Source organism: Rattus rattus, chromosome 9 (assembly GCF_011064425.1).
Source record: "Rattus rattus isolate New Zealand chromosome 9, Rrattus_CSIRO_v1, whole genome shotgun sequence".
Taxonomy (NCBI): Eukaryota; Metazoa; Chordata; class Mammalia; order Rodentia; family Muridae; genus Rattus; species Rattus rattus.
In genome coordinates, this window is record NC_046162.1 from 92113038 (window position 1) to 92134802 (window position 21765).

Consider the following 21765-nt stretch of genomic DNA (forward strand, 5'->3'; position numbering starts at 1 on the left):
CACCACCACCACCACCGTCAGAGAGCTCTGAGATAGGATCAGCAAGAGATCACACACATGGAGGTAGGCTTTGTGGTGCAGCAGACAGACAGACAGAGTGGCGCATTGTGTTTTTGCTCCCATTTATTCGCTATGTACTCAGAGCGTGAGTCTGGGCCAGGGTTCACGTCCCGATCCCAAGCGAGAAGGTCAGCAAGCAGAGCCCAAGGACAAACTACACCATCAAGGGACACTATAAGAGCTGGTGGAGACAGGGGAAAGGTTCTGTTCTGACTTCTAGATAGTTTCTCCATCCTCAGACATGGACGGGCCTCTCTACCCTCCCATCCTGTGGTCTCCGGTGCAGCAATGTGAGGCATTGTGGGATGCGAGATGACTTGGTGCGGGATGAAGATATCTCTGTTCGGCACGACTATTTGGCCCTGGCTGTGACTATAGGCAAAATGGGATGTGCATTGCTAGGCCAAGGGCTACGGGTTGAGTAAGCGTGCCTCAGTAGGCATGGTTGGCCACGTAGAGGGACTGTGCTGCTGCTCCACCATCTCCACTGCCTTCATATTTGCCCTGGGCTGCAAGCCCGTTCATCTGCAAAACGGAATGGGATTAGATGAGCAGACTGAGCCAGACCACAGATGTGGAATGCTGCCCAGTCTGGGACCTCTGGTTGGTCCACATAATCCCTCCCCAGTCATCACCTCTAGCTCCCTACCTCTGCCCGCTTGATAAACTCCTCGGTAGCAGCCCCAGCATTATCCCTTTGTCCTCTCCAGGCACTGAGTGCAGATGCCTGCAGGGCACGTCCGTAGGAGAAGGTGAGGGCCCAGGGCCGGGGGAGTGAGCAACGGTTGATGGCATTGAGGTTGAGTGATGCCTCCTCTTCACTCTGACCCCCAGACAGGAAAGTCACCCCTGGAGTAGAAGGAGAAGACAGACTGACTGATCATTCTCTGTTTTGTCCGGGATAAAGGATCCCAGTGTCACAGAAGAACCTGAAGTCAGACCTGAAGGGATAGGAGCAATTTAGTACCTGGGACAGCTGGGGGCACAGTTCGACGCAGGGCAGTGACAGTTGCCATGGCGATCTCTTCTGGGCTATATTTGATGGGACAGGCATGGCCAGGGGTCACCATGTTGGGCTTGAGGAGAGTCCCTTCCAGGTATACGTGATGATCACTCAAGGCCTTGTACACAGCAGCCAGGACCTGGGGAGCAAAGGAGGCTTATGTAGGGCTGAGACCACTGCCTAGTGCACTGTGCTCCCCATCCAGGGGGAGGTGGGTACAGGAAACCAAGGGCTTCGTACAGGCTTATTCTCTCAAGCCTGCTTTGGAATCAGCAAAGATCCTTAAGGGGGAGAGTGCCTGGATCTTAGCAGGGCTGGGGTAGCGGCACCCCTGCTAGGCTGTCCCAGCCATGATTGAGCTCAGCTGCGGCCTTACCTTCTCTGTAACAAACTGGCAACGTTTGAGATCATGGTCTCCATCAGGCAGGATCTCAGGCTCCACGATGGGCACGATACCATTCTGAAAGCAAGAGCAGGGTTAATTGGAGAGAGGATGGGAGAAAGCTATGAAAGCTCATCTTCACCAGGCCCTGGGGCCTCATCCAAGCACCCAAACCCCAGCACACACCTGCTGGCAGATGCTGGCATAGCGGGCCAGCACATTGGCATTCTCCAGTATGGCCAGTGCCGAGGGTGTGCGATCACTGATTTTCAGCACACAGCGCCATTTGGCAAAATCAGCACCGTCCTTCTTATACTGAGCACAGCGTTCCAAGAGTCCATCCAGCCCTGAAAACACAGTGCCAGCCTCACCACCCTGCCCCTATCTTGCCAGCATCAACATGTCCCACCCCTGTACCCACCCACCATGTACCTTGAGTGGTGGTTTCTCCATCAGTCCCAGCTAGAGGCACTACACCCTTGTCAACCTGCAGGGGCAATTAAGTAGAAGGGCTGGCCTGTCACCTCTCTTATACACATCAGTTTCCATACCTAGCCCCCAGGAATGGCCAGGGACTATGTACCTTGATGCCTACGAGAATGCCCTTCTCCTGGATGGTGCGGACAAAGGGGACACCATTGTCATCTTTCTGGTAGAGCGTCTCGTGGAAGAAGATGACCCCCCCAATGCACTTTTTCACACGGTCATCAGCACTGAACAGGACCTGGCGGTACAGTCGGCGATTCTCCTCAGTGTTCTCTACCCCAATTTGGCTCAGCCTTTTGGCCATGCTGCCTAGAAGCAAGCAAAGGGGAAACAGACTTGTTCTTCGGCTAGAGCTCCCTGGCAACCTCTCCTCAACCCTGACCATGGGCTCCCACTTACCCACGGACTCATCTGCAGCCAGAATGCCCTTGCCTGGGGCCACAATCCTCAAAGCAATATCCGACAACTCCTTCTTCTGCTCAGCAGAAAGGGCTGGGTATGAGTGGGGCATGGTGACAGTTGTCTGGAACGGAGACAAGACATAAGCGCTAGACTCCAACTACCTTCTACTTCCTCTCCTAACCAAACAGGCTTCCCAGCGCAAGGCTGGGAGCAGAATAGCGGCCTTTGGCTTGGGGCCTGGGCATCAAAGTGGTATCAATCTCTTTGACAGCTGACAGAGTTAGGGCCCTAGTTCCCACATCTCCTTTTGTTCCTGGTGGGCACCCTTCCCAGCTCCAGGAGAGATGCAGCATGGGGGATGGGAGGTGGCAGCCCTGAAGCCATAGGTCTTCCTGGAAACTGCTGCCAGGTCAAGATGCCAGCTCTTCTTTCACTGAATCCGGCCCCTTCCTGAGGTAAACAGAAAACCTGTTTGCTTTTTTCCTGCTTTCCCTTTCTTTTCTTCAAAAGGGTCCCTAAGTGGGGGAGAGGATCATCTTTTCTGGAGATTTGTGAATGAGACAGTTAGGAGGCAGCATCTTTTCCCAAGTCTAGTAGAAGGCAGGGGACAAGTCAGAGAGGAGCAGTGGTACAGGTGACAGCCCCGGCTGTACTGAAAACCTGACAGTCTATGCTACTGCCTACTCCCCTACCTATGTTGGAGATTGACCCCAGGGGCTACAAGTGTGGTAGGAAAGAGACTAGCAATGTTAACAAACATGAGAGGACGGGAAAGGGACATCACCAGATCATCTCTAGTACCCAGAAGCATTCTGTCATATAAGAGGCACAGGAATAGGGAGGCTTGGTCCCCCACAACTCAGACTCCTAGTAAGGATCCAGAGGTGAGGAATTAAGGCTGAGTGAGTGGATTATGGGAAAGAGGGAGAGATGCAGGAAAAGCAGGAAGGAGACCTGGGAGAGGTGAGATAGATAGCGGTGTGATACAGGTTAACCAGTCCTGATGCTCTTCCTAGACCTGGGGACAAGCCTAGAAGGACCAGGAAGGGGCTGAGATTAAAATACCCTGGGTGGGATACACCGACCCCAGTGAAGTTCTGGAGGCAGAGGAAGACTTGGAAATGGAAAGGAGAGCGAGGGGGGAAGGAGAGAAGCAGGGTTTTCCTGAGTCACAGAAAGCAGAGGAGCTAGGGTCCTAGGGAGCGGGCAAGGACAGCAGGGGAAGACAAACGGGGACGGGGCATCTCCGCCTCACCCGGGACCTTACCTATACTCAGCCAGTCAGCGGCCGGAGCCACAGGCACAGCTCACTTTGGTCTGGTTAGCAACAGACAGTAGCTCAGTCCAAGCTGGAGTAAATAAGGCAGCAGCAGATGCCGCAGAGCTACGTGACTCCCTAGGGGCGTGACAGACACCTCCCATCCTGGTCCCGCCCTCTCCCCAGGACTGGTCTAGGGTAAGGCCACGCCTTCAGAGGTGGAGTAGTGAGGTGGAGTGACTTCTCTGCCAGGGTCCCCAAGGTTTATAAAAGACGATGCCCCTCCCACATCATGGAACCCTGCCATTAGAACCCTAGAGGAAAGAGATGGACTTGTGTTTGTCTCTACCATAATCAGTCTTTTGCTGTGAAAGGCAAATGCTTTCACATTATGCGGAATGTTGGGGATTAAGCCTGGTTTAGAGGAGAGACATCGAAACATCAGTAGGTGGGAGGTAGGACAGAGGCCCACCTAACAGGCTGCCTGCCCCACTTCAAGGCATGGAATAATGGACTTGAGTTTCTATGCTCTGCCCCATATTTACCAGTGCCTGCCCCGGGGGGCGGGGGCGGGTGGGCGGAATGGGGAAAGTAAGTGAATGAAGTCTTTTCTGTTCCCCACAGGCAGTGATCCAGGGAACAGGCAGTCCATTGCCCTTTTTTTTTTGGGGGGGGGGTGGAAGCAAGAAAATCAAGCGAAGAAAAGCAGTCAGCCCTGGCTTTAGCTGCCGCAGGAAGTGGTGAAGGCTGCCTAGGCTGGAGGGCTGATCTGCCTCCATGATTTCACCTGCCCACCCCACCCCCAAAATAAGATTCAGTGGACTGGAAGGACTACATTAAATACACTTTATTTAAATAGCATAAAACATAGTCGGCTCCATGCCAGTTGGTTTATTATTGGGATAAGGGATCCTGAGGAAACCAGAGTGGAGTGGAAGTATCTTCCAGGTTTTTTGCTGTGTTGTCCATGTTAGGTTAGTCCCAACCTCCTGGGATTAGGCGGTCCTCAGCTTCCGCCTCTGTAGCAGCTGGGACTACAGGTACACACCACTGCCTTCCAGTATCTTCTTTCTTAGCTCAGAAATTCTAGCAATCCTTGTAGCTCCTTGCAACTCTTCACTACCTCTGGGATAGACAACAGAGTCTGGGAAGAGACAGAAAACAGCTCTGACTCATAAGCCTAAAGCCATAGCTCCTGGGCTGGGATGCTGGCGAAGAGAAGACGAAGCCACTGTAAGAAGTCGGCCCCGCTCCCAGCACAGGCTGAGATCCAGAGCTGCGCTCCTCAGTACCTCCTGTGCCCAGGCCCCGCTGCCTCCCTCTCTTTTACCTCATAGATATGCTGAATTTTTTACCTCATAGATATGCTGAATTGTGTCATCAAGTTTCTTTAACTCTGTGTCAGAGCGCCGAAGATTCTCCTCCAGGATGTGCCTCTAAAATGCAAACAGGCTTCATAAACCCTACACTTAAAAGAACACAGCTTGAGAGGCCAGAGGTAATGACAGGGCGTTTGATTGTGGTGGAAGGAAACAGAACGTACGTGGCTCAGATACTTGTCCATCAGCTGTTTCTTCTCATTTTTCACCTCCAGGAACATAGCCCTCAGTTTGTTCACCTATAAATAAGTCCACATTAATAGGGGCACAGCCTGGGGTCCCCATTGTGTGCACAGATCCTTTGTTAGCTCTGAGTTACCTCCTGCGAGAGAAACACTTTTTCCTGGATCCAGTTAGTAGCCATCAGCTGACAGCTGGGATCTACCTGGCCTTCCAGGGCTTCCTGGAGCACTTTAGTCTCTGTCTCTGCCCGCCGAAGTAAACGTGTAAGCTGGGTCACCTCCTCCCTGAGGTTCTGGGAACAAGCAGAGGTAACCCAACAGCACTCATGGGTAATGGAGACAACCCAACAATGCTCAGGGGTTCTTTCTCTCCTTCCTCCATCAGGTGGGAGAAGCAGAGACCCCACCACCACCACCACCACCACCATAACATCAAGAGGAACGAACGTACTATGAGCTGGCCACTCGTATCTATCTGCCCCAGGATCTTTTCGTTCTGCTTCTGTATCACTTCCAGGAGTTCCTTCTCATTCTGAGAAGAAAGGACAGAAGCACTGAGGAAAGGCTTACTTCTTTTCAGCCCTTGCCAGAAGGCAGGACAGAATGCCTGAGCCATGCTCAGCCCTGGGGACTAGTTCATAGCAGTCCACGTCTTACTGAGGACCAAGCCAGGCATGGCACATCTCGGTTTCAGAACTCTGCTTCAGTTCTGGGCTTCTCTCCTGGGTCTGCTTGGAGAAGACAGGTCAACCCAGCACTAATTCTCAGATATGAAATGTCTGACCCCAAAAGGGCAAAACTAGGGCAGTGGTTGGAAACCCCCCACTACCTAGATTCCTAGAAAGGGGGTCCCAATGGGCCAGCAGAGCTGCCCCAGTTCTTCATCGCCCCACTTTAAGGTCCCTCCTTCACCTTGTGGCGCAAGCACAAGGCCTGGTTCAACTTCTCTATGTCTGCTTCCTTTGCCTTTTGGGCTTCCTGATGCTCTTCTTCTTGGGCCTGTAGTCTTGTGTGCAGTTCACAGCTGTGGGGAGGAGGATCTGGCATCATTCCTGTACTCTGCCCTTGGCACGAGGGCTGCTCTCATCACTCCCCATCAACACTGTACACCGCTCACATTTCCCTCTGCAGGACGCCAACGGCTTCCTCTTTAGACTCTTGCAGCAGGGCACAGAGGCGCTGAAGCTCCTGTAACACAGCACTCATTTCTGCCAGGCTCTTCTCCAGGGCTGGGGTCTCTGAAAGACAGACAAAGTTCTAGACAGAGGCATAGCCCTTCTGCCTAGGACGGGATACACGACTACTGTTTCCACAACTTTATGTTTCCCACCACAAGCTTTAACTATCCGGAACATTACAGATCCCAAAAGACAGGAATAAAATGAGCCCAAGTAGAATTGAGGTTTTTAGAGCAAAGCACTTCTGACTGCTTTTGTCTTTGCACATCACTACCAGGTCTTTGAGAAATGAGGGATGGTCCCTGGAGCCCATCCTAACCTGTAGGCCGAAAGGGAGCCGTTGAGGCTACGCGGGTGAAAGCACTCTTAACACTTCCAAGCAATGGCACAGGAGCTGGTTCTGGCACTAAAGCAAAATCAAGTCAGGTATATTCAGCCACATATATTCAAGGCCATCCTGAACTACATGAGACCCTACTTCTTAAGTAGAAAACAAAAACAAAAAACCACCACCATAGAAAGGGGGTAGAGAGACACGTCTAGCAGTGTGCATCTGTACTGGCTGAGATCAACAGCAGGGTCACTTTCCCCTCCCTTAGATGCCAAGGTCATTAACCTTCATCTACCACTGCTGTCGGGATCTGTTCTGAGACGCTGCTATCACTGGAAGGAGGGTGTTCCTGGGCTGGAGCACAGCCTGTGCTGGGCAGAATGATGTCTGATTCTGCCTAAGGACAAAGAAAGAAATAATAATCAGCTGTTAAGCTGTACTTTAGAATGATTTCCTGAGCTCCCAATTGTCCTTCCAGGGTGAGCATCCATGCTCTACCTTACAGTTCTCTCTCCAGCTTCCCATGAATGCCCTTCCCCTGAACATGTTTATGTGTTTAAGTCTCATCCACTACAACAACAATAATTAAAAAAAAAAAAAAGCCCTTAAATGTTTTAAGGAGTACTGTCCTTTCTCTTCTATTCAATGAGGAAGGAGGGAGGCAGGCAGGCAGGCAGGCAGGCCTGTAATTCTTACCTCACAGCCCAGGCCTTGGCAGCCAAAGCTCTTGTCAGCAGTACACCACTGACATCCTTACTTGCTTTTTCAAAGCATTCTTTTTAAAATGTTAAAAGACCACTTTTATTAGTATTTTCTGTGCCTGTGCACATGAGTGAGGACAGATGCCCTGAAGCTGGAATGACAGTCAGATGTGAGGCTGGGAACTGAACTCAGGTCCTCTGCAAGAACAGTATGTAGTATGTGCCCTTAAGCACTAAGCCCTCTTTGTAGGCCTGGCATCCTTCCTTTCAAATACAACGGGTTCTTTCCAGCTCTTACTTTCCTGTTTGATACTGATGACCAGGCACTCTGGGAAACTTTTCTTCTGGATCATGACTGTTCCTCACAGACAGGCCTTTGGGAAGTTTCTTTTCTTAACTCACAGGTCTTTCCTTAACTCTTGGACCTCACACACCTGTTTGAGGTTCAGTCCATTTTTCACCCTGTTTCCACCCTGAGCGCTTTGCTTCTAGAACTCTACAAAAACATTCACTTCAGACCATCATTTCCACATGAATGACTCTTCAATCCCTTTCATTCAACTGGACTTTTTCCCAGTCTCCGGGGCCCAAAGAAAAGACTTATAAAAAAAAAAAAAAAAAGAATCACAGAATGTTCCACATTAAAAACTACTGTGCTTAAAGCTAAGTTTACCATTTTCACTGTTTCGCTCTCTCAAAAATCTGCTTCCAGTTCAGTATTTACTGTTCTAGATCATAACAGGAAGCAAATTATAGCTTGCCAATGGCTTTTGCAATGTTTCAGGAAGACACATTCCCTTCAGTGCTGACATGACAGTGGCTGTTCTTGAGCTGTATGGCAGGGCTAAGGGGCTGAGACAAAGCCATATGTCCCACAAAGCTGAGACGAGTCCACTATGAATGTGCCATTCTCTGAAAAGCACGCCAGGCTATCATAGATGCCAGTGCCACTTTCCAATGGTCTTACGACCATCAGTCGCTAAGATACTTCTATGTTCTAATTTTCTTCTTTTGATGTGTATCTATGTGGTGGTGTGCACCTATGTATGTGTGTACATACATACTGTACACACACTCATGTGCACACATACCTAAAGCGGAATCTTTTTGTTGTTATTATTTGAGGATTTCTTCATGCAGCCTTCCCCTCGCTTCCCTGGAACTCACTTTGTAGACAAGGCTGGCCTTAAACTCAGAGATCCACCTGCCTCTGCTCCCAAGTACTGGTATTAAAGATGTGGGCCCCTACTTGGCTTGATGACAGGAATCTGAATCGTTCTTCTACCCTATTCTTTGAGGCAGGGTAAGAGTTCACAAATATGGCTAGCTAGTCTTGCTAGCCAGCACATAAGTGGGTTCTGGTGAGCCACGCTCCCATCCTCTTGCTTGCATGACAAACATTTTACCCACTGAGCCATCTCTCCAACCCCAAATCCTAAGTATTGGCTGGGCTCATTCCATCCATCCCTTTCTCTGTAACCCTCCTACTCCTAGCATTACTAGTTCAAATCTTCAAAACATGGCCCATCCATTTCTCCAGACTTTTTCTACTCTATATACAAGACCTTGTTTGTTCACCCTCTAATCAGATCTCAACTAAGTCTTGCTGAGTTAGATACTATAAAAAAAAAAGTACACATAACTTTTTTTTTTTTTCTTTTTTTCTTTTTTTCGGAGCTGGGGACTGAACCCAGGGCCTTGCGCTTGCTAGGCAAGCGCTCTACCACTGAGCTAAATCCCCAACCCCACATAACTTTTTGTATAGAATTTTCATGTTACTTCTGTCTGGTGGGCTTTCCTATGTGCCTAACCATTCCCTACAAACTTCTAAACCTCAATTGCCAGGGCTAGCTACTTGCTTTGCAAAGACATCCTAATTCTGAAAGACAAAAATGGCCCTCCTTTTAAGTTCCCACGGTAGTCCATGGAGATAAGTCACAGTGACAACTTTACAACTGTCTTCCCTGCAGTTTCCGTATGGCGGGGCTCTGAGCATTGTCTGTGTTCAGCCCCCGTTGGAGAAGAGGATCTTGGTTGTACCTCGAGCTGTTGAGTAAACTAAATAAATATAATAATTCTAAATGCTGAATAATAACTTATTGTCGTTATGTATATGGTGGAGAAGCCAAAAAAAGCTAGGCTAACTTTCTTTCTTTAAATACCAATACCCAAAGGAAATTAATACAAGTGTCTAAGAAAAAGCAAGTATCAGGAGCATAGAAAGAAACCATGGAGTCCATGTGACCTCAGGCATTCTCCTGTAAGGTGAACTTTCTTTTTTTTTTTTCCCCCGGAGCTGAGGACCGAACCACTGAGCTAAATCCCCAACCCCAACTTTCTTTTTAATAGAAAAGAAGAAAGGATTTCTATTGAAAACAGAAGAGATTAGATATGGAAACATCTGGAGGCCAGGTGAGAACGGAAATGAGATGTATATCATGACTGGGAGGCAGAGGGTCTAAGTGACAGGTTAAAGAAGTTCTTCAAGGTAACTTAAATCATTGACAGTCACAGAATGAAGCAAGCATAAGAAGTTGGCTAGAGGGGTTAAGAGCACAGACTACTCTTCCAGAGGTCCTGAGTTCAAATCCCAGCAACCACATGGTGGTTCACAACCATCTGTAATGGGATCTAATGCCCTCTTCCCTCTTCTGGTGTCTCTGAAGATATCTACAGTGTACTTATAATAAATAAAAAAAAATCTTAAAAAAAAAAAAAAAGAAGTTGGCTAGAGAGGCTGGAGAGAGTGGAGAGGCTGGAGAGGCTGGGGAGGTTGGGGAGAGTGGAGAGGCTGGAGAGAGTGGAGAGGCTGGAGAGGCTGGGGAGGCTGGAGAGGCTGGAGAGGCTGGAGAGGTTGGAGAGGGTGGAGAGGCTGGGGAGGCTGGAGAGGGTGAGAGAGAGAGGCTGGAGAGTGGAGGGCTGGAGAGGCTGGAGAGGTTGGAGAGAGTGGAGAGGCTGGAGAGGCTGGGGAGGCTGGAGAGTGTGGAGAGGCTGGAGAGAGTGGAGAGGTAGCTCAGCTTCCTGCTCTCCCAGAGGATCCTAGATCATTCAGTTCCTAGCACCCACATGAACATTACAATAGCCAGTAACTGCAGTTCCGGGGGATCCATCGCCCTCTTCTGGCCTCCCTGGGCACCTGTACACATTAGCATACACTCACACACATAACCATATAAATAGATAACAAAATCTTAAAAAAGAAAAGTCTATTCTATATAAGAAAAGATGCAATTGGGGGACTGGGGAATAGAAATAAGACTCAGTGATAAGAGTGCTTGCCTGGTATATTTGAGGTGGAGTTCAATTCTCAACTAAAAGGAAAAAAAAAGAAAAACCCTAATGATATGGGAAGGAAGGGGTTGGGGATTTAGCTCAGTGGTAGAGCGCTTGCCTAGCAAGCACAAGGCCCTGTTGGTCCCCAGCCCGAAAAAAAAAAAAAAAAAAAAAAAAAAGAAAAAGATAATGGGAAGGAAGCCAAGTGTCCTCCTACCTTGTTCTCCTCTAGTTTAGCCTCTAAGAAGAGGGTGAGACTCTGTAGCTGCTCCGCCAATAGACACAGCTCTTTAGAATGCTGGTGCGTCTTCTCCAGCGCTTGTTGCTCATGCTTTGCTTCGGTACTGGCCAGCTCTGCCCTGAATGCAGGACCCCAAAGGTGAGCAAAGATCAGGGACTTACTCTGAACACTTCTCCCCAGAGAGAGACTCTGGCTTCTGGAAGAGTTGATGGAAAAAGCACTGTGGGGAGCAGAGGCAGCACTCTGACCTCAGGCTCTCCACGGTGTCCTTGAGGGTCTCACACTGCAGGCTGCGCTCCCGCAGAACTTCTAGTGTGGCTTTCAACTGACTCTCGATCTGGCCCAGCTCCAGGTGAGCAACTTGACTCTCTTCGTCTACAAACTGGAAAGATGGGAGAAGGAAGGAAAGACAGGGAGAGATGAAGGAAGGAAGAAGGAAAAAAGGAAAGGGGGAGGGAGGAAGGGAAGGAGGGAGAGAGGGAAGGAGGAAGGAAGGAAAGGGAACTTTAAAGCCTGGGGCAGAGGCTTTCTCCAGTCCAGTCTCAAACTTCACCTCAACCCCAACAGGCAAGAGTCAGTCCTGAGGCGGACCCCTACTCCCACCCCAGCCCTACTCCAGGCTGAGCTGCTTACCTCCATGGTCTCCCTCAGGTCCTGTACCTCCTTAGCCAACACAGCCTTCTGCTGCAGCAGTTCTGCTTGTCTGTGTTTCAGTTCCGTTTCTTCCTTTTGCCACCTGCCAAAGCCCATCTCTTAGATCCCACTCAGACCTTTATGCTGGGTCTCCATTGCCCCAATAACCTAATGGAACTCACTGAGCAGCCTGTTCCTTGTTGCTCTGGGTAAGTTGACACAGCAGTTCATCCTTCATGGCCAAGTCTTGGACACAATGGGAATGCTGACTCTGTAGTTCCTTTAGTTCGCTCTCTGTGCTAGCCAGAGTCTGCAGCTGAGCTGAGAGATCTAGATCAAAAGTATCCTAATGACATCATGGTGGTCACTAAGCCAGGACTCAAAATACACACACACACACACTTTTGTCCCAATCAAGTGTTTCATAGCACCTCCTTATTCTCCTGCTACACAGCAAGCAGGCCAACGGTCTATACCCCTGCACACATGCACACACCTGCAGTAAGGCGACTATTTTCCAACTTCAGTTGTTCTATTTGGCCTTTACAGTCCTCTAAATGGGCAGAGACTTGTTCCACTTCCTTCACAACCTAGAAAAGAGAGTTTCCTCCCTGCAGTTCCTCCAGAGTCAAGAACCCCAGGACTCATTGCAGCTTTTCCTGTGGATAACAGAGCAAACCTCCAGAACAGCAACACTGCAGAAAATGAAGTTGATCCCCAGGAACAAGTAGAGACAAGACAAATCACCAAAGGGAAGATGCTGAGATCAAAGGAAATAACTGGACTCCCATAATCTTACAGCTAAGCAAACTGGGAGAAAGCAGGCCTAAGCAGTCCCCCACTCCAAGTTACCTGCTCCTTTTCCTCAATTGCAGCATCACGTTCCTGAAGGGCTTGCCGGCTCTTGGCTGTGAGTTTCTTGGTGAGTTCTCGAGACCGACTCAGCAAAGCTGCCCATGTCCCATACTACCAAAGTAACTGGATCAGTAGAGCATACTCAAGGACAGGAGACTGCCTCTAAGGGAGTGGTAGCGATGTCCCTAAATACTCACATTCTGTTGGACTGATGTCAAGTCCTGCTGCAAGGCAGAAGTCAGACTCACTGTGTGCTGAGCCAGCTCTTCTTGCTCTGTGTGAAGCCCTATCTGGAAGGAAGAGGTTAAGGAGGCAGCTAAGTGGGAGTATGTGACCATCTTTTCAGAGTCATCATGGGCCCCAAGAACAAAAATGCCCTCAACCTAGCAGTTGAGCTGGGAGTGGTGGCACATACTTTTAATCCCAGTGCTCATGAGGCAAAGATAACAGATCTCTATGAGTTCAATGCCAGCCTGGTCTACATAGCAACTTAGATATATATAGTGAGATCCTATGTCAGAAAAGGAAAACACATTTACCAGTTGGGTCTGTGCCTCCTGTAGCAGGCCTCTGAATTCCTGCACAGATGTGATACCCTGTTCCAGTTGGCTGATGCGCTGGCTAGCGTGTGCACGGAAAGCCTCCAGTACTGCTTCTGCCTGTTTATGGAAAAGGTTGCAAGGACGCAGTGTGCACCAGAAGAAATGGCACAGAGGCTATAACCATAGCCATCTCAGTAGTTCTTACTTCCCAGGGCACCCTGAGTCACTCCTATAGAACATTAAAGTGGAGTTCTTTTACAGCCACAGACAGTTGCCGGCCACCTTACCGCATCCTTGCCTTTAAGGGCCATTTCCTCCCTGTGCCGTGCCTCCTCCCATTCTGTTTTGAGGCTCTGGAGCTTTGCCCTCAATTTCCTCAGTACACGAGAACAGGAGGAAACCAGGGTCTCTGCACGCTGAGACTACAAGAGAAGAAGGAGATGCTATGGCTTGTGCCTTCCTCCTGACCCCCAATCACACTTTTCAATGCTTACCTCCTGACTCACTGTCACTCTGTCATCTTGCACATGTGTCAGGGACAGGTGAAGCAAGGACATCAGGTCTCTAGAGATTAGCCCCCATGAATGCTGTAGAGGGAAAGGCAGCAAGGCTAGACCATGTACTCAGGAAAGGAAATGAAGGGAAAAGTCACTGACTGATACGGCATCCTGATCCAGGACAAACCAGGATACTCCACTTCTTATCTTTGTAAGGCCCCCGACAGCGTTTCAAGTTCAAGCAATCCTTACCATGACATTCCTGGCTTGCAGTAGAGCCTGTCGAATCTCCTTGCTGTCCTGAAGATGTTTAGGTGTCTTAGTGACCTAGCCAAAAAAAAAAAAAAAAAATACTTTTTAGATAGATAACATACAGCAGCAGCCTCTAATGCACCTTCATGCCAATGAGCTACAAGAACCATTCCTATGAGATGGAAAAGTTCGCTCACAACCAGATGAAGTCCTGGATACATAGTAAAGTGCTGGCCTTGTAAACATGAGGACCCATGTGTGTTTGGCTACTCGGAACCCATGTAAACAGCTGGGTTCAGGGCTGAAGAGATGGCTCAGTGGTTGGCAGCACTGGTTGCCTTCCACAAGACACAAATTCAGTCCCTTGGACCTAGCACTGAAGTCAGGTGGCTCACAACACCCTGCAACTCCAGTTCCAGGTGATCAAATGCTCTCTTCTGGCCTCTGCAGCCATCTGTATACATATGGTGTACTGTACACACACTCAATTGGGGGGAAGGAAGGGGGATAGGGTTTCTCTGTGTAGCCCTGGCTGTCCTGGAATTTGCTTTGTAAACTAGGCTGGCCTTGAACTCTGAGATCCGCCTGCCTCTGCCTTCCAAGTGCTGGGATTAAAGACTTAAAAAATAAAAAGTTGGATGCAGCCAGGCATGGTGATGGGACACTACTTTAATCCTCTTCTGGCCTCCATAGGCACACAAGTGGTATGCTCATAGACATATACAGGCAAAACCCATAACATTCATTAAATGCATGAATGAATAAATAAATAAATCATTACACCATTACAAGCTTGTGCACACCATGTCAGCTTTTTAACCCATCTCCTGGGAATCAAACTTAGGTTTCAAGCCTGCTCACCATGCACTTTACCAACTGATTCTAACTCCTACCTCCTTCCCTGCCCCTATCCCATCCATCTTCCCTGCTTGCAGTGCTAGAATATGAACTTAGGGCTTCATCCATACTAGGCCCCTAACCACTGAGCGATCTCCAACCCGTTTCTATTAGCTATTTGACTTCATTACGGCAGATAAAAATCTTAGTGAAAAGAAGCTAGACCTGGTAGCATATCCTATAATCCTAACCCTAGGGAGGCTGAGGCAGCATGGTCATGAGTTTGACACCACTTGGTTACAAAGCAACACTGTGTTCAAAAGAGTAATTTCCTTTTCTTTTCTTTTTTTCTTTCTTTTTTTTTTTCTTGTTTGTTTGAAACAGAGTTTTTCCATGTAGACCAGGCTGTCCTGGAACTCTCTCTATAGCCCAGGCTGGCCCCTGCCTCCAAGAGGAAGCTTTCACTGCTGCAGGTTACTGCAGGGGTAGCAGTGCTGAGCAGTGGCAGTCACGTCATCCTCAGGGTTCCTATGGCAGTGTGTGCAAAGGCACCGAGTACCGCACAAGGTCTGGACAGGGCCACACACACTGCTCAGAGCTGGGCAGTCAGGCAGATGATGAGATTAATGTGAAGAGGCAGCCACGAGACAAGGACACGCATGGTGATGGCAAATGGCTGAAGGAATGTCATTTCCTTTCTCTGGTTCTGCTTCAGTGGCCTCCCAAAGGACCTGGCAGCTTCAGAGAAAAAGGGTAGAAGGAAGAGCTGGGGACATGAAATTAGGCCAAGGACAGGGAAAAAAAGATACAAAGAGCTTTCAAGAGAGAGAGAAACTGGTCAGCTAGAGAAACAAGGAGCCCATGGTTTCCAGATGCAAGGGGAAGGTAAAATTACATTGGTGGTGTTTGCAAGTAAAGAGAGGGTTTGGGGCACTGCTCCTTCCAACAGTCACCGCAGTCGTTACAGCGACATGCTAAGACTGTCCATCCACTGTTCTTTCCCCAACACTGCTCTCTTTCTTCCTGTGCCTGTGATGCCACAGCGTGAGACCTCTACAACAGTGTTCTTTATCACTATTCTACAACTACAAATAACGAAATAAAAGACAGGCTCTTACCTAGTTCAGGCTGCTGGCCCTTAGCTCATATGTAGCTGAGGTAGGCCTTGAACTCCTCATCTTCCTACTCCTGCCAAGTACTGAGATTACAGGCCCTGCTAGAACACTGGTCCTAAAATTACTTTCCACAAGTTTGACTTCCAGCACCCACATCAGAATCTCACAACCAGCTGTGACTGCTGGTCCAGGGAGTCTGACGCCTCCAAAGGGAAAACAACAAATACATACTAAAATAAATATTTTCCTCTCATACCTCTTATGTAGGATTTTTTGTTTTTGTTTTTTGCTGGCTAATTTTTTTCTATACCTTTATATATGTGTCACTGTTGGCACAGGTACAAGTCAGAGGACAACTTGCAGTATTCCTCTCCTCCCACCACGTGCATTCTAGGGACCAAAGTCAAGGCATCAGGCTTGGTTGTGAGCATCATTACCCAACAACCTTTTTCTGGCTTTAAAAAAAAAGGTTTATTTCTATGATTTTTACTTATGTGTATATGTGTGGGTGAGTGCCTCAGGAGGCCAGTGGTATAGGAGTTCCATGGAACTAGACTGATAGGTAGTACCCAGTGTGGATGTGGGGAACTAACTTACTCTAACCTTTGAGCCATCTCTCCAGCCTCCTTCTCTCTTTTGAGATGGTCTCCTCCTGAAGTCCAGGCTGGCGTTAAACTCATGAAGCAGACCAGGCTGGTCTCAAACTTGTGTCTAATCTGGCTCTGCCTCTTGAATGCTTAGACTGTTGATCATCTTGACAGGCTAATACATCTTTTTTTTTTTTTTTTTTTCCCCATCCCTCACCTCGTTTGCTTTTGTTTCTTGTGTTTGGTGTTCTGCGGATGGCTGTGAGCCATGTGGATGCAGTTCCCACGGAGGCTGCCAGGGATATCGGATCTCTGGGGCGGGTCACACAGAAGCTTGAGCAGCTACCTCTGGGTGCGGGGATTTGAACTCAGTTCTTACGCTTTCATAGCAAACGTTCCAATGCAGACACAGATCGTTCTCGTCTGGGCAAACTCTTAACCCACCTTCAGAACCCTCCCTGCAGCGCCCCTCCCTGATCACCACACATTTGCCTCTTTGCCTTCTCACCACCTTCGCCTTCTCCCGATCCCTCGCAAAGCTTCTAACCCGCGGGCCGCCCGGGCGAACCTCGATGTGTGTTGGTAGGTGGGAAGAGAAACCGCTAATACATCTTTTTAAACTTCTCAATTTGTTGTTGTTGTTTGAGACAAGGTCTCTGTTTAGTCCTAATCTGTCAGAAGCCATGTAGAAAACGCTCTAGCAAGTGAGTTAGGTGGAGATGGCCCACCATTTTGCATGGCTGTGATAGGGTGTGCTCTGAGAGGCATGGGCCCCAGACTTCACCCCAGAAATGCTTCTTCCTGCTGATGTGCCTTTCCTGCCATCATTAAATAGCCTAATGATTCTGGGGCATCAGTCAAGGAATTGTACAAATATCCTGCAGATCAATATAAAAACTGCAAATAAGAATTCTGTGTCACAGGCTCTTAAATTGTACTAGGAAGAAAAAATAGGCTTGAAGGAAATAATGATCAAAGAGAAACATTCGTTCTAGGTTAGGCCCAAGGATGAGGCCACAGGTGTGCACCATGATAAAGCGAGGCCGTATGAAGCTGTTGCTTTGAACTTATAATGAGCTTCTAGGTTGAAACACTGCTCTGAACTTACTATCAACTTCCTGCTATAACTCCCTTTTGTATAACATTTTATTGTTGAGATATTTTTTAAAGAACTTTAGTCTAAGAAGCTATAAGAAGGCAGGAGTGGAGGAGACTGGAGTGATGACTGAGAACACTGACTGCTCTTCCAGAGGTCCTGAGTTCCTCTTCTGGAGTGTCTGAAGACAGTGACAGTGTAGTGTACTCACACACATTAAATAAATAAACAAATTTTTTTATTTAATGTGTGCGAGTACAAAGTCACTGTCTTCAGACACACCAGAAAAGGGCGTCTGATCTCATTACAGATGGTTGTGAGCCACTACGTGGTTGCTGGGAATTGAACTCAGGACCTCTGGAAGAGGAATCAGTGCTCTTAACTGCTGAGCCATCTCTCCAGTCCAAAGATTTTCTTTATCCTTGACTGGCTTGTAAATTTTGGAATGGGGCCAGGCAGTGGTGGTACACACCATTAACCCCAGCAGTCACTGGAGGGAGGGGCAGGTGGATCTCTGTGAGTCTGAGGCCAGCCTGGTCTACAGAGTGAGTTTCAGGACAGCCAATGCTACACAGAAAAACCCTGTCTTGAAAAACCAAAAAGAAATAATTAGAACTGGAAGTATACGTAAGCTCTTCCTTAGTCAAGAGGCACTGGGAACTGAGGATGGAGAAAGAGGACAGTCTGGATATACTCAGTTCAGTAAATGCCAAGGTTTAAGATGTGTCCAGATCTTTGCCTTTTCCTCTTTTTTTTTTTCTGAAATGGTCTCTCTGTGTAGCCCTGGCTGTCCTGAAACTTACTCTGTAGATCAGGCTGGCCTCAGGAATCCACCTGCCTCTGTCTCCTGAGTGCTGGAATTAAAGGTGTGTATAACCACTGCCCAGCAATCTTTAGCTTTTAAAAAACAAAAACAAAAGACAGACAGGCTAGCCTCAAACTCTCCAGTCCCGACTGGCCTTGAACTTGAGGTCATCCGACGTCCTGGGGTGGCATACACCGCCATCGCTGGCTCACGTTCTCAGCTTCTATAGCTACTCTACGACTGAGCCTGTGGGTAAGCATCTCTTTTCCGGCTGGCAGAGGGTCCCCTGGGACCCTCCAAGTTCTGTGGAAAAGCTTCTCACCCCAGCTGCAGAGCTGTCGGTCTGTGTGCTGCTGTCTTGAGCTTGCCGGTCCGGGACAGTCAGCTGACTCTTCCAGGTTTGCAGCTGGTGAGAAAGAACTTCCAGCAAGACAAGGGCGTTCAACAGGTTCTCTTCCAAGTCATGTCGGGACAAGGCTGCCAGATCTGGAGGGCGGCAGCTACCACAGGAAAAGAAGAAAAGATGACAGGGAGGGGTTAAGATTCGAGTGGCAGGTGCAGAATATTAGAGCTCCAGAGGCGCAAGCTTGGAGAGGACACTTACCCCAAGAGGAGGCGCTCTGTCTCTGAAGTACTGTCCTTGGTGCCTACTTCCAGTGGCGCTGGAGGAGTAAAGGAAGTTCCCACAGAACAAGTGGAGAGGGGTGTATTGCCAACGGCAGCATCCTGAAGCACAGATGAAAAGGGTAAACTCTGGCGGAGACTTTGTAGCATGACTGACGTGTTCACACCTTTTTCTAGCCAGGCCAATGGGGACATCCAAATCTCTGACTCCAAGTCAGGAATCCTACTGGCATCTTCTGCTGTTGGGCCTGGAGCCTCCTGGGGTCCCAGTTCTACTAGACTTGATGACAGGTATAAGGATGAGACATCTTCTGCATTTGCAGCAAGTGCCTGATCTCCCAATCCAGCCTCCTCAGGGAGTGCGAGAAAGCTCTTTCCCACTTCCTGTATAACTCTGTTCTCTGCAGTTTCCTCCCCACGATCGACATGATCGACAGAGAAATCTTTGGTCAAGACAGTTGAGGGAGAGAGACAAGTCACAGTGAAATCCAAGACATTTTCAGAAGGAACTAAGCCCGCAGGTGCAGCTTCAGTGTTACTGTCTCTTAATGGAGGGTCCTGAGAGGTGGGTTGCTCAGGCCTGATAGCAACAGTTTCTGGTAAGCTGTCTTCCACACAAGGTGCCTCCTCCTTTTCCACCAGGTCTTCTAGCCCCAAAGGTTCTTTTAGAGAGCTTTTATTTCTCTCTGCTGTGGTATCTAACTGAGCCTGGAGCATCAGATCTTGCTGCTGCCCTAAGGAAAAGGGTAAAAGAACCATGGTCTTAACTATACCGTCATCTATTGGTTCTGCCACAAAGTCATCCATTGCTTCCACTGCCTTCTCCAGTGTGTTGAAAGGAGAGCTGCTTTCAGGAGTTAGATCTGATTCACGCTGACAAGCTTCTATGTACCCTGAAGGATGGCTGAACTGTTCTGAAAGGAAGTTGTTCTCAGTATTGTCAAAATCCACTGGAGATGTGTTCTCAGTATTGACAAAATCCACTGGAGATGAGTTCTCTGCATTAACAAAATCCACTGGAGATGAGCTGTTGCACCTTTCCTGCCAAAAGAAACAAAATAGTTGACTAAGGCAGTCCAATTCAGCCCTCAACATATAACAGGGGGTACATTGCAAAATCCAAACTCAGAAAAAACAGAGTCTTATTATCTCTTCTGAAGGAAGAAGTTAACTACCAGTAGGAAAAGGAAGATAGGAAAGCACTTTGGCTCCTTACACATCCCATACATATAGGAAGGAGGTGCAGCCCACAGTATAAACAGACTAAGCAAATCTATTATGCCAAATGGTAGACTTAGCTTGAAAATGACCTGGCCATGCCCTCTTCTAATTCCAACCAACGTCTCAAGAGACATGGTAGGAGAGACCCAATAGAGAATGGGGGATGTTTCAAGTACTGTCAGAATCTAGAGTTACACAAGGGTAACTCAGGGATTGCTCAGGGATGCCAGCTGGGAGTGGCACATACTTTAATCCCAGCACTCAAGAGGCAGAGGCAGAGGCAGAGGCAGCTCTGAGTTCGTGGCCAGCCTGGTCTACAGAGTGAGTTTCAGAGTAACCAAGTCTACACTGTGAAACCCTGTCTCAAAAAAACAAAACCAAACAAACAAAAATCTTGATTTACTAAAGACAGAATAGATAAAGTTAATGAAATAGGATGGGGGGTATAGTTTAGTTGTATAGTATCTGTCTAGCAAGCACAAACACTACGTTCAATAAAATAAAATAAAATAACAAAATCATGGTCAAAGAAATAAAAAGCAAACTTTCATATTTTGAAAGAATGGTAGGCTTCATGGTTCTCCTTACAAGAAGAGGAAATAATAGCAATTTCTTCAGGACAATTTCCCAAGTAATTCTACAAAATGTCTTTAAAGAACCCAGGGGGTCAAACTCCTTTCTTGACAAATTTAACAAAAGCAATTTGTACTTTCTCTCAAGTCCTTCTCTTTGTACTATTTCTCCTAAGACCTTTGACAAGTAATAAAAAACATTTTTAAAAAACTTAAGTCTAAAAGTAGAAAAGAAGCTGGGTGGTGACAGTGGTGGCTTGCACCTTCGTTCTCAGCACTGGAGAGGCAGAGGCAAGCAGATCTCTGAGTTTCAGGCCAGCCAGGTCGACAGAGTGAATTCCAGGATAGCCACAAAGAAATCCTGTCTCAAAAAACCAAAACCACAATAACAGAAAACCTTCTAACTAAAAAAGTACAGATTAATGTAAGCAACTCCGCAAGGTTTAAATTATTGGATACAGGAAAATTCTAACGACCCCGTAAGATAGATGGACACGGTCTCACTCTTGGAGACAGATCTCTCCATAAGTGTGGCAGTGTAAGTATTTCTCAGGAATTTGGTAAAGGTCAAAAACTAGATAGGGGGCAAAGAAAACAGCAAAAACCGAACCCAGCTAAATAGAGGTATGGGTTCTCAGTGGATTCGTTTTAACCACCCCAGGGCACCTCTCTGTTGGCCTGAATAGCTGTAAATGGATGTCACGGAAGTAGAAGACTTCATTATCGTTATTAATTATGTTCCAGCCTTGGCCCTCTGTTCCTCTGAGCATCTGAGCCCGGGCAAACAGCCCAGTTGTGAAGCTAAAATCTCACCTTCAGATCCAGCCTGCGCAGGTATGGGGTCAGCGAGGAGAACATAGGACCTTTCCCTGAATCGGCGAGGGCCTCGGGCTGTAGTTTAAGCTCTCGGAGAGGAGTTCTCATAGCTGGTTTCCCCTGAGAAAGAAAGCGAGTGTGAGGAAACTTGGGCTCAGCCTCTGAGAGTGTTTTCCCACGACCCGCTAGGCCGCGGGGTCAACACTGCCTCTCGCTACCCCAGTTCGTTGGGAGCCAGACTTCACCGGCCTCGGCACCGCCCGCACCCCGCCCAGGTAGCGCCCTGTCCACGAAAATTCTCTCCTCACCGATTGGGGCGAAGGCGACAAGCCGAGATTCAGTGTTTTCACTCTCCACATCTTAAATTAGACCACTTATCTGACCAAGTCGAAAACGCCACATTCACCCGCCGCCTCTATTTGAACCCAATACGCGTT

The 21765-nt window shown here is 48.2% G+C and overlaps 2 protein-coding genes across 2 annotated transcripts; both read right to left on the reverse strand.

Annotated features, from left to right (window-relative positions):
- Positions 1–111: 111 nt before the first annotated feature.
- Positions 112–3743, reverse strand: Aldoc (aldolase, fructose-bisphosphate C). Its single transcript, XM_032913313.1, has 9 exons — positions 3601–3743; positions 2331–2454; positions 2029–2240; positions 1878–1932; positions 1632–1792; positions 1440–1523; positions 1028–1202; positions 710–909; positions 112–585 (listed from the first exon to the last, which is right to left on the reverse strand). The coding sequence occupies exons 2-9, from the start codon at positions 2440–2442 to the stop codon at positions 493–495; spliced, it is 1092 nt and encodes a 363-aa protein (XP_032769204.1). The 5' UTR covers positions 2443–2454; positions 3601–3743; the 3' UTR covers positions 112–492.
- A 680-nt stretch (positions 3744–4423) lies between these two features.
- Positions 4424–21757, reverse strand: Spag5 (sperm associated antigen 5). The gene is made up of 24 exons (XM_032913503.1): positions 21637–21757; positions 21326–21448; positions 18700–19760; positions 18418–18595; positions 13656–13730; positions 13401–13493; positions 13194–13328; positions 12904–13023; positions 12562–12654; positions 12362–12475; positions 12006–12099; positions 11692–11839; positions 11510–11612; positions 11125–11258; positions 10853–10994; positions 6947–7058; positions 6650–6736; positions 6270–6390; positions 6065–6176; positions 5604–5684; positions 5290–5445; positions 5135–5209; positions 4947–5027; positions 4424–4735 (listed from the first exon to the last, which is right to left on the reverse strand). Exons 1-24 carry the CDS (start codon positions 21685–21687, stop codon positions 4664–4666), a joined length of 3561 nt encoding a protein of 1186 aa, XP_032769394.1. The 5' UTR covers positions 21688–21757; the 3' UTR covers positions 4424–4663.
- Between the last annotated feature and the right edge of the window lie 8 nt (positions 21758–21765).

Excerpts from the sequence above, each read along its gene's own strand:
- Aldoc (XM_032913313.1), bottom strand. The coding sequence starts at position 2,442 with ATGCCCCACTCATACCCAGCCCTTTCTGCTGAGCAGAAGAAGGAGTTG. Across the intron at positions 2,241-2,330 it reads GGCTGCAGATGAGTCCGTGG|GCAGCATGGCCAAAAGGCTG; the intron begins GTAAGTGGGAGC and ends GCTTGCTTCTAG. Across the intron at positions 1,524-1,631 it reads ATGCCAGCATCTGCCAGCAG|AATGGTATCGTGCCCATCGT; the intron begins GTGTGTGCTGGG and ends TCTTGCTTTCAG.
- Spag5 (XM_032913503.1), bottom strand. The coding sequence starts at position 21,687 with ATGTGGAGAGTGAAAACACTGAATCTCGGCTTGTCGCCTTCGCCCCAA. Across the intron at positions 13,731-18,417 it reads CCGACAGCTCTGCAGCTGGG|GTCACTAAGACACCTAAACA; the intron begins GTGAGAAGCTTT and ends TTTTTTGGCTAG. Across the intron at positions 6,177-6,269 it reads GGCGTCCTGCAGAGGGAAAT|CTGTGAACTGCACACAAGAC; the intron begins GTGAGCGGTGTA and ends TCCTCCCCACAG.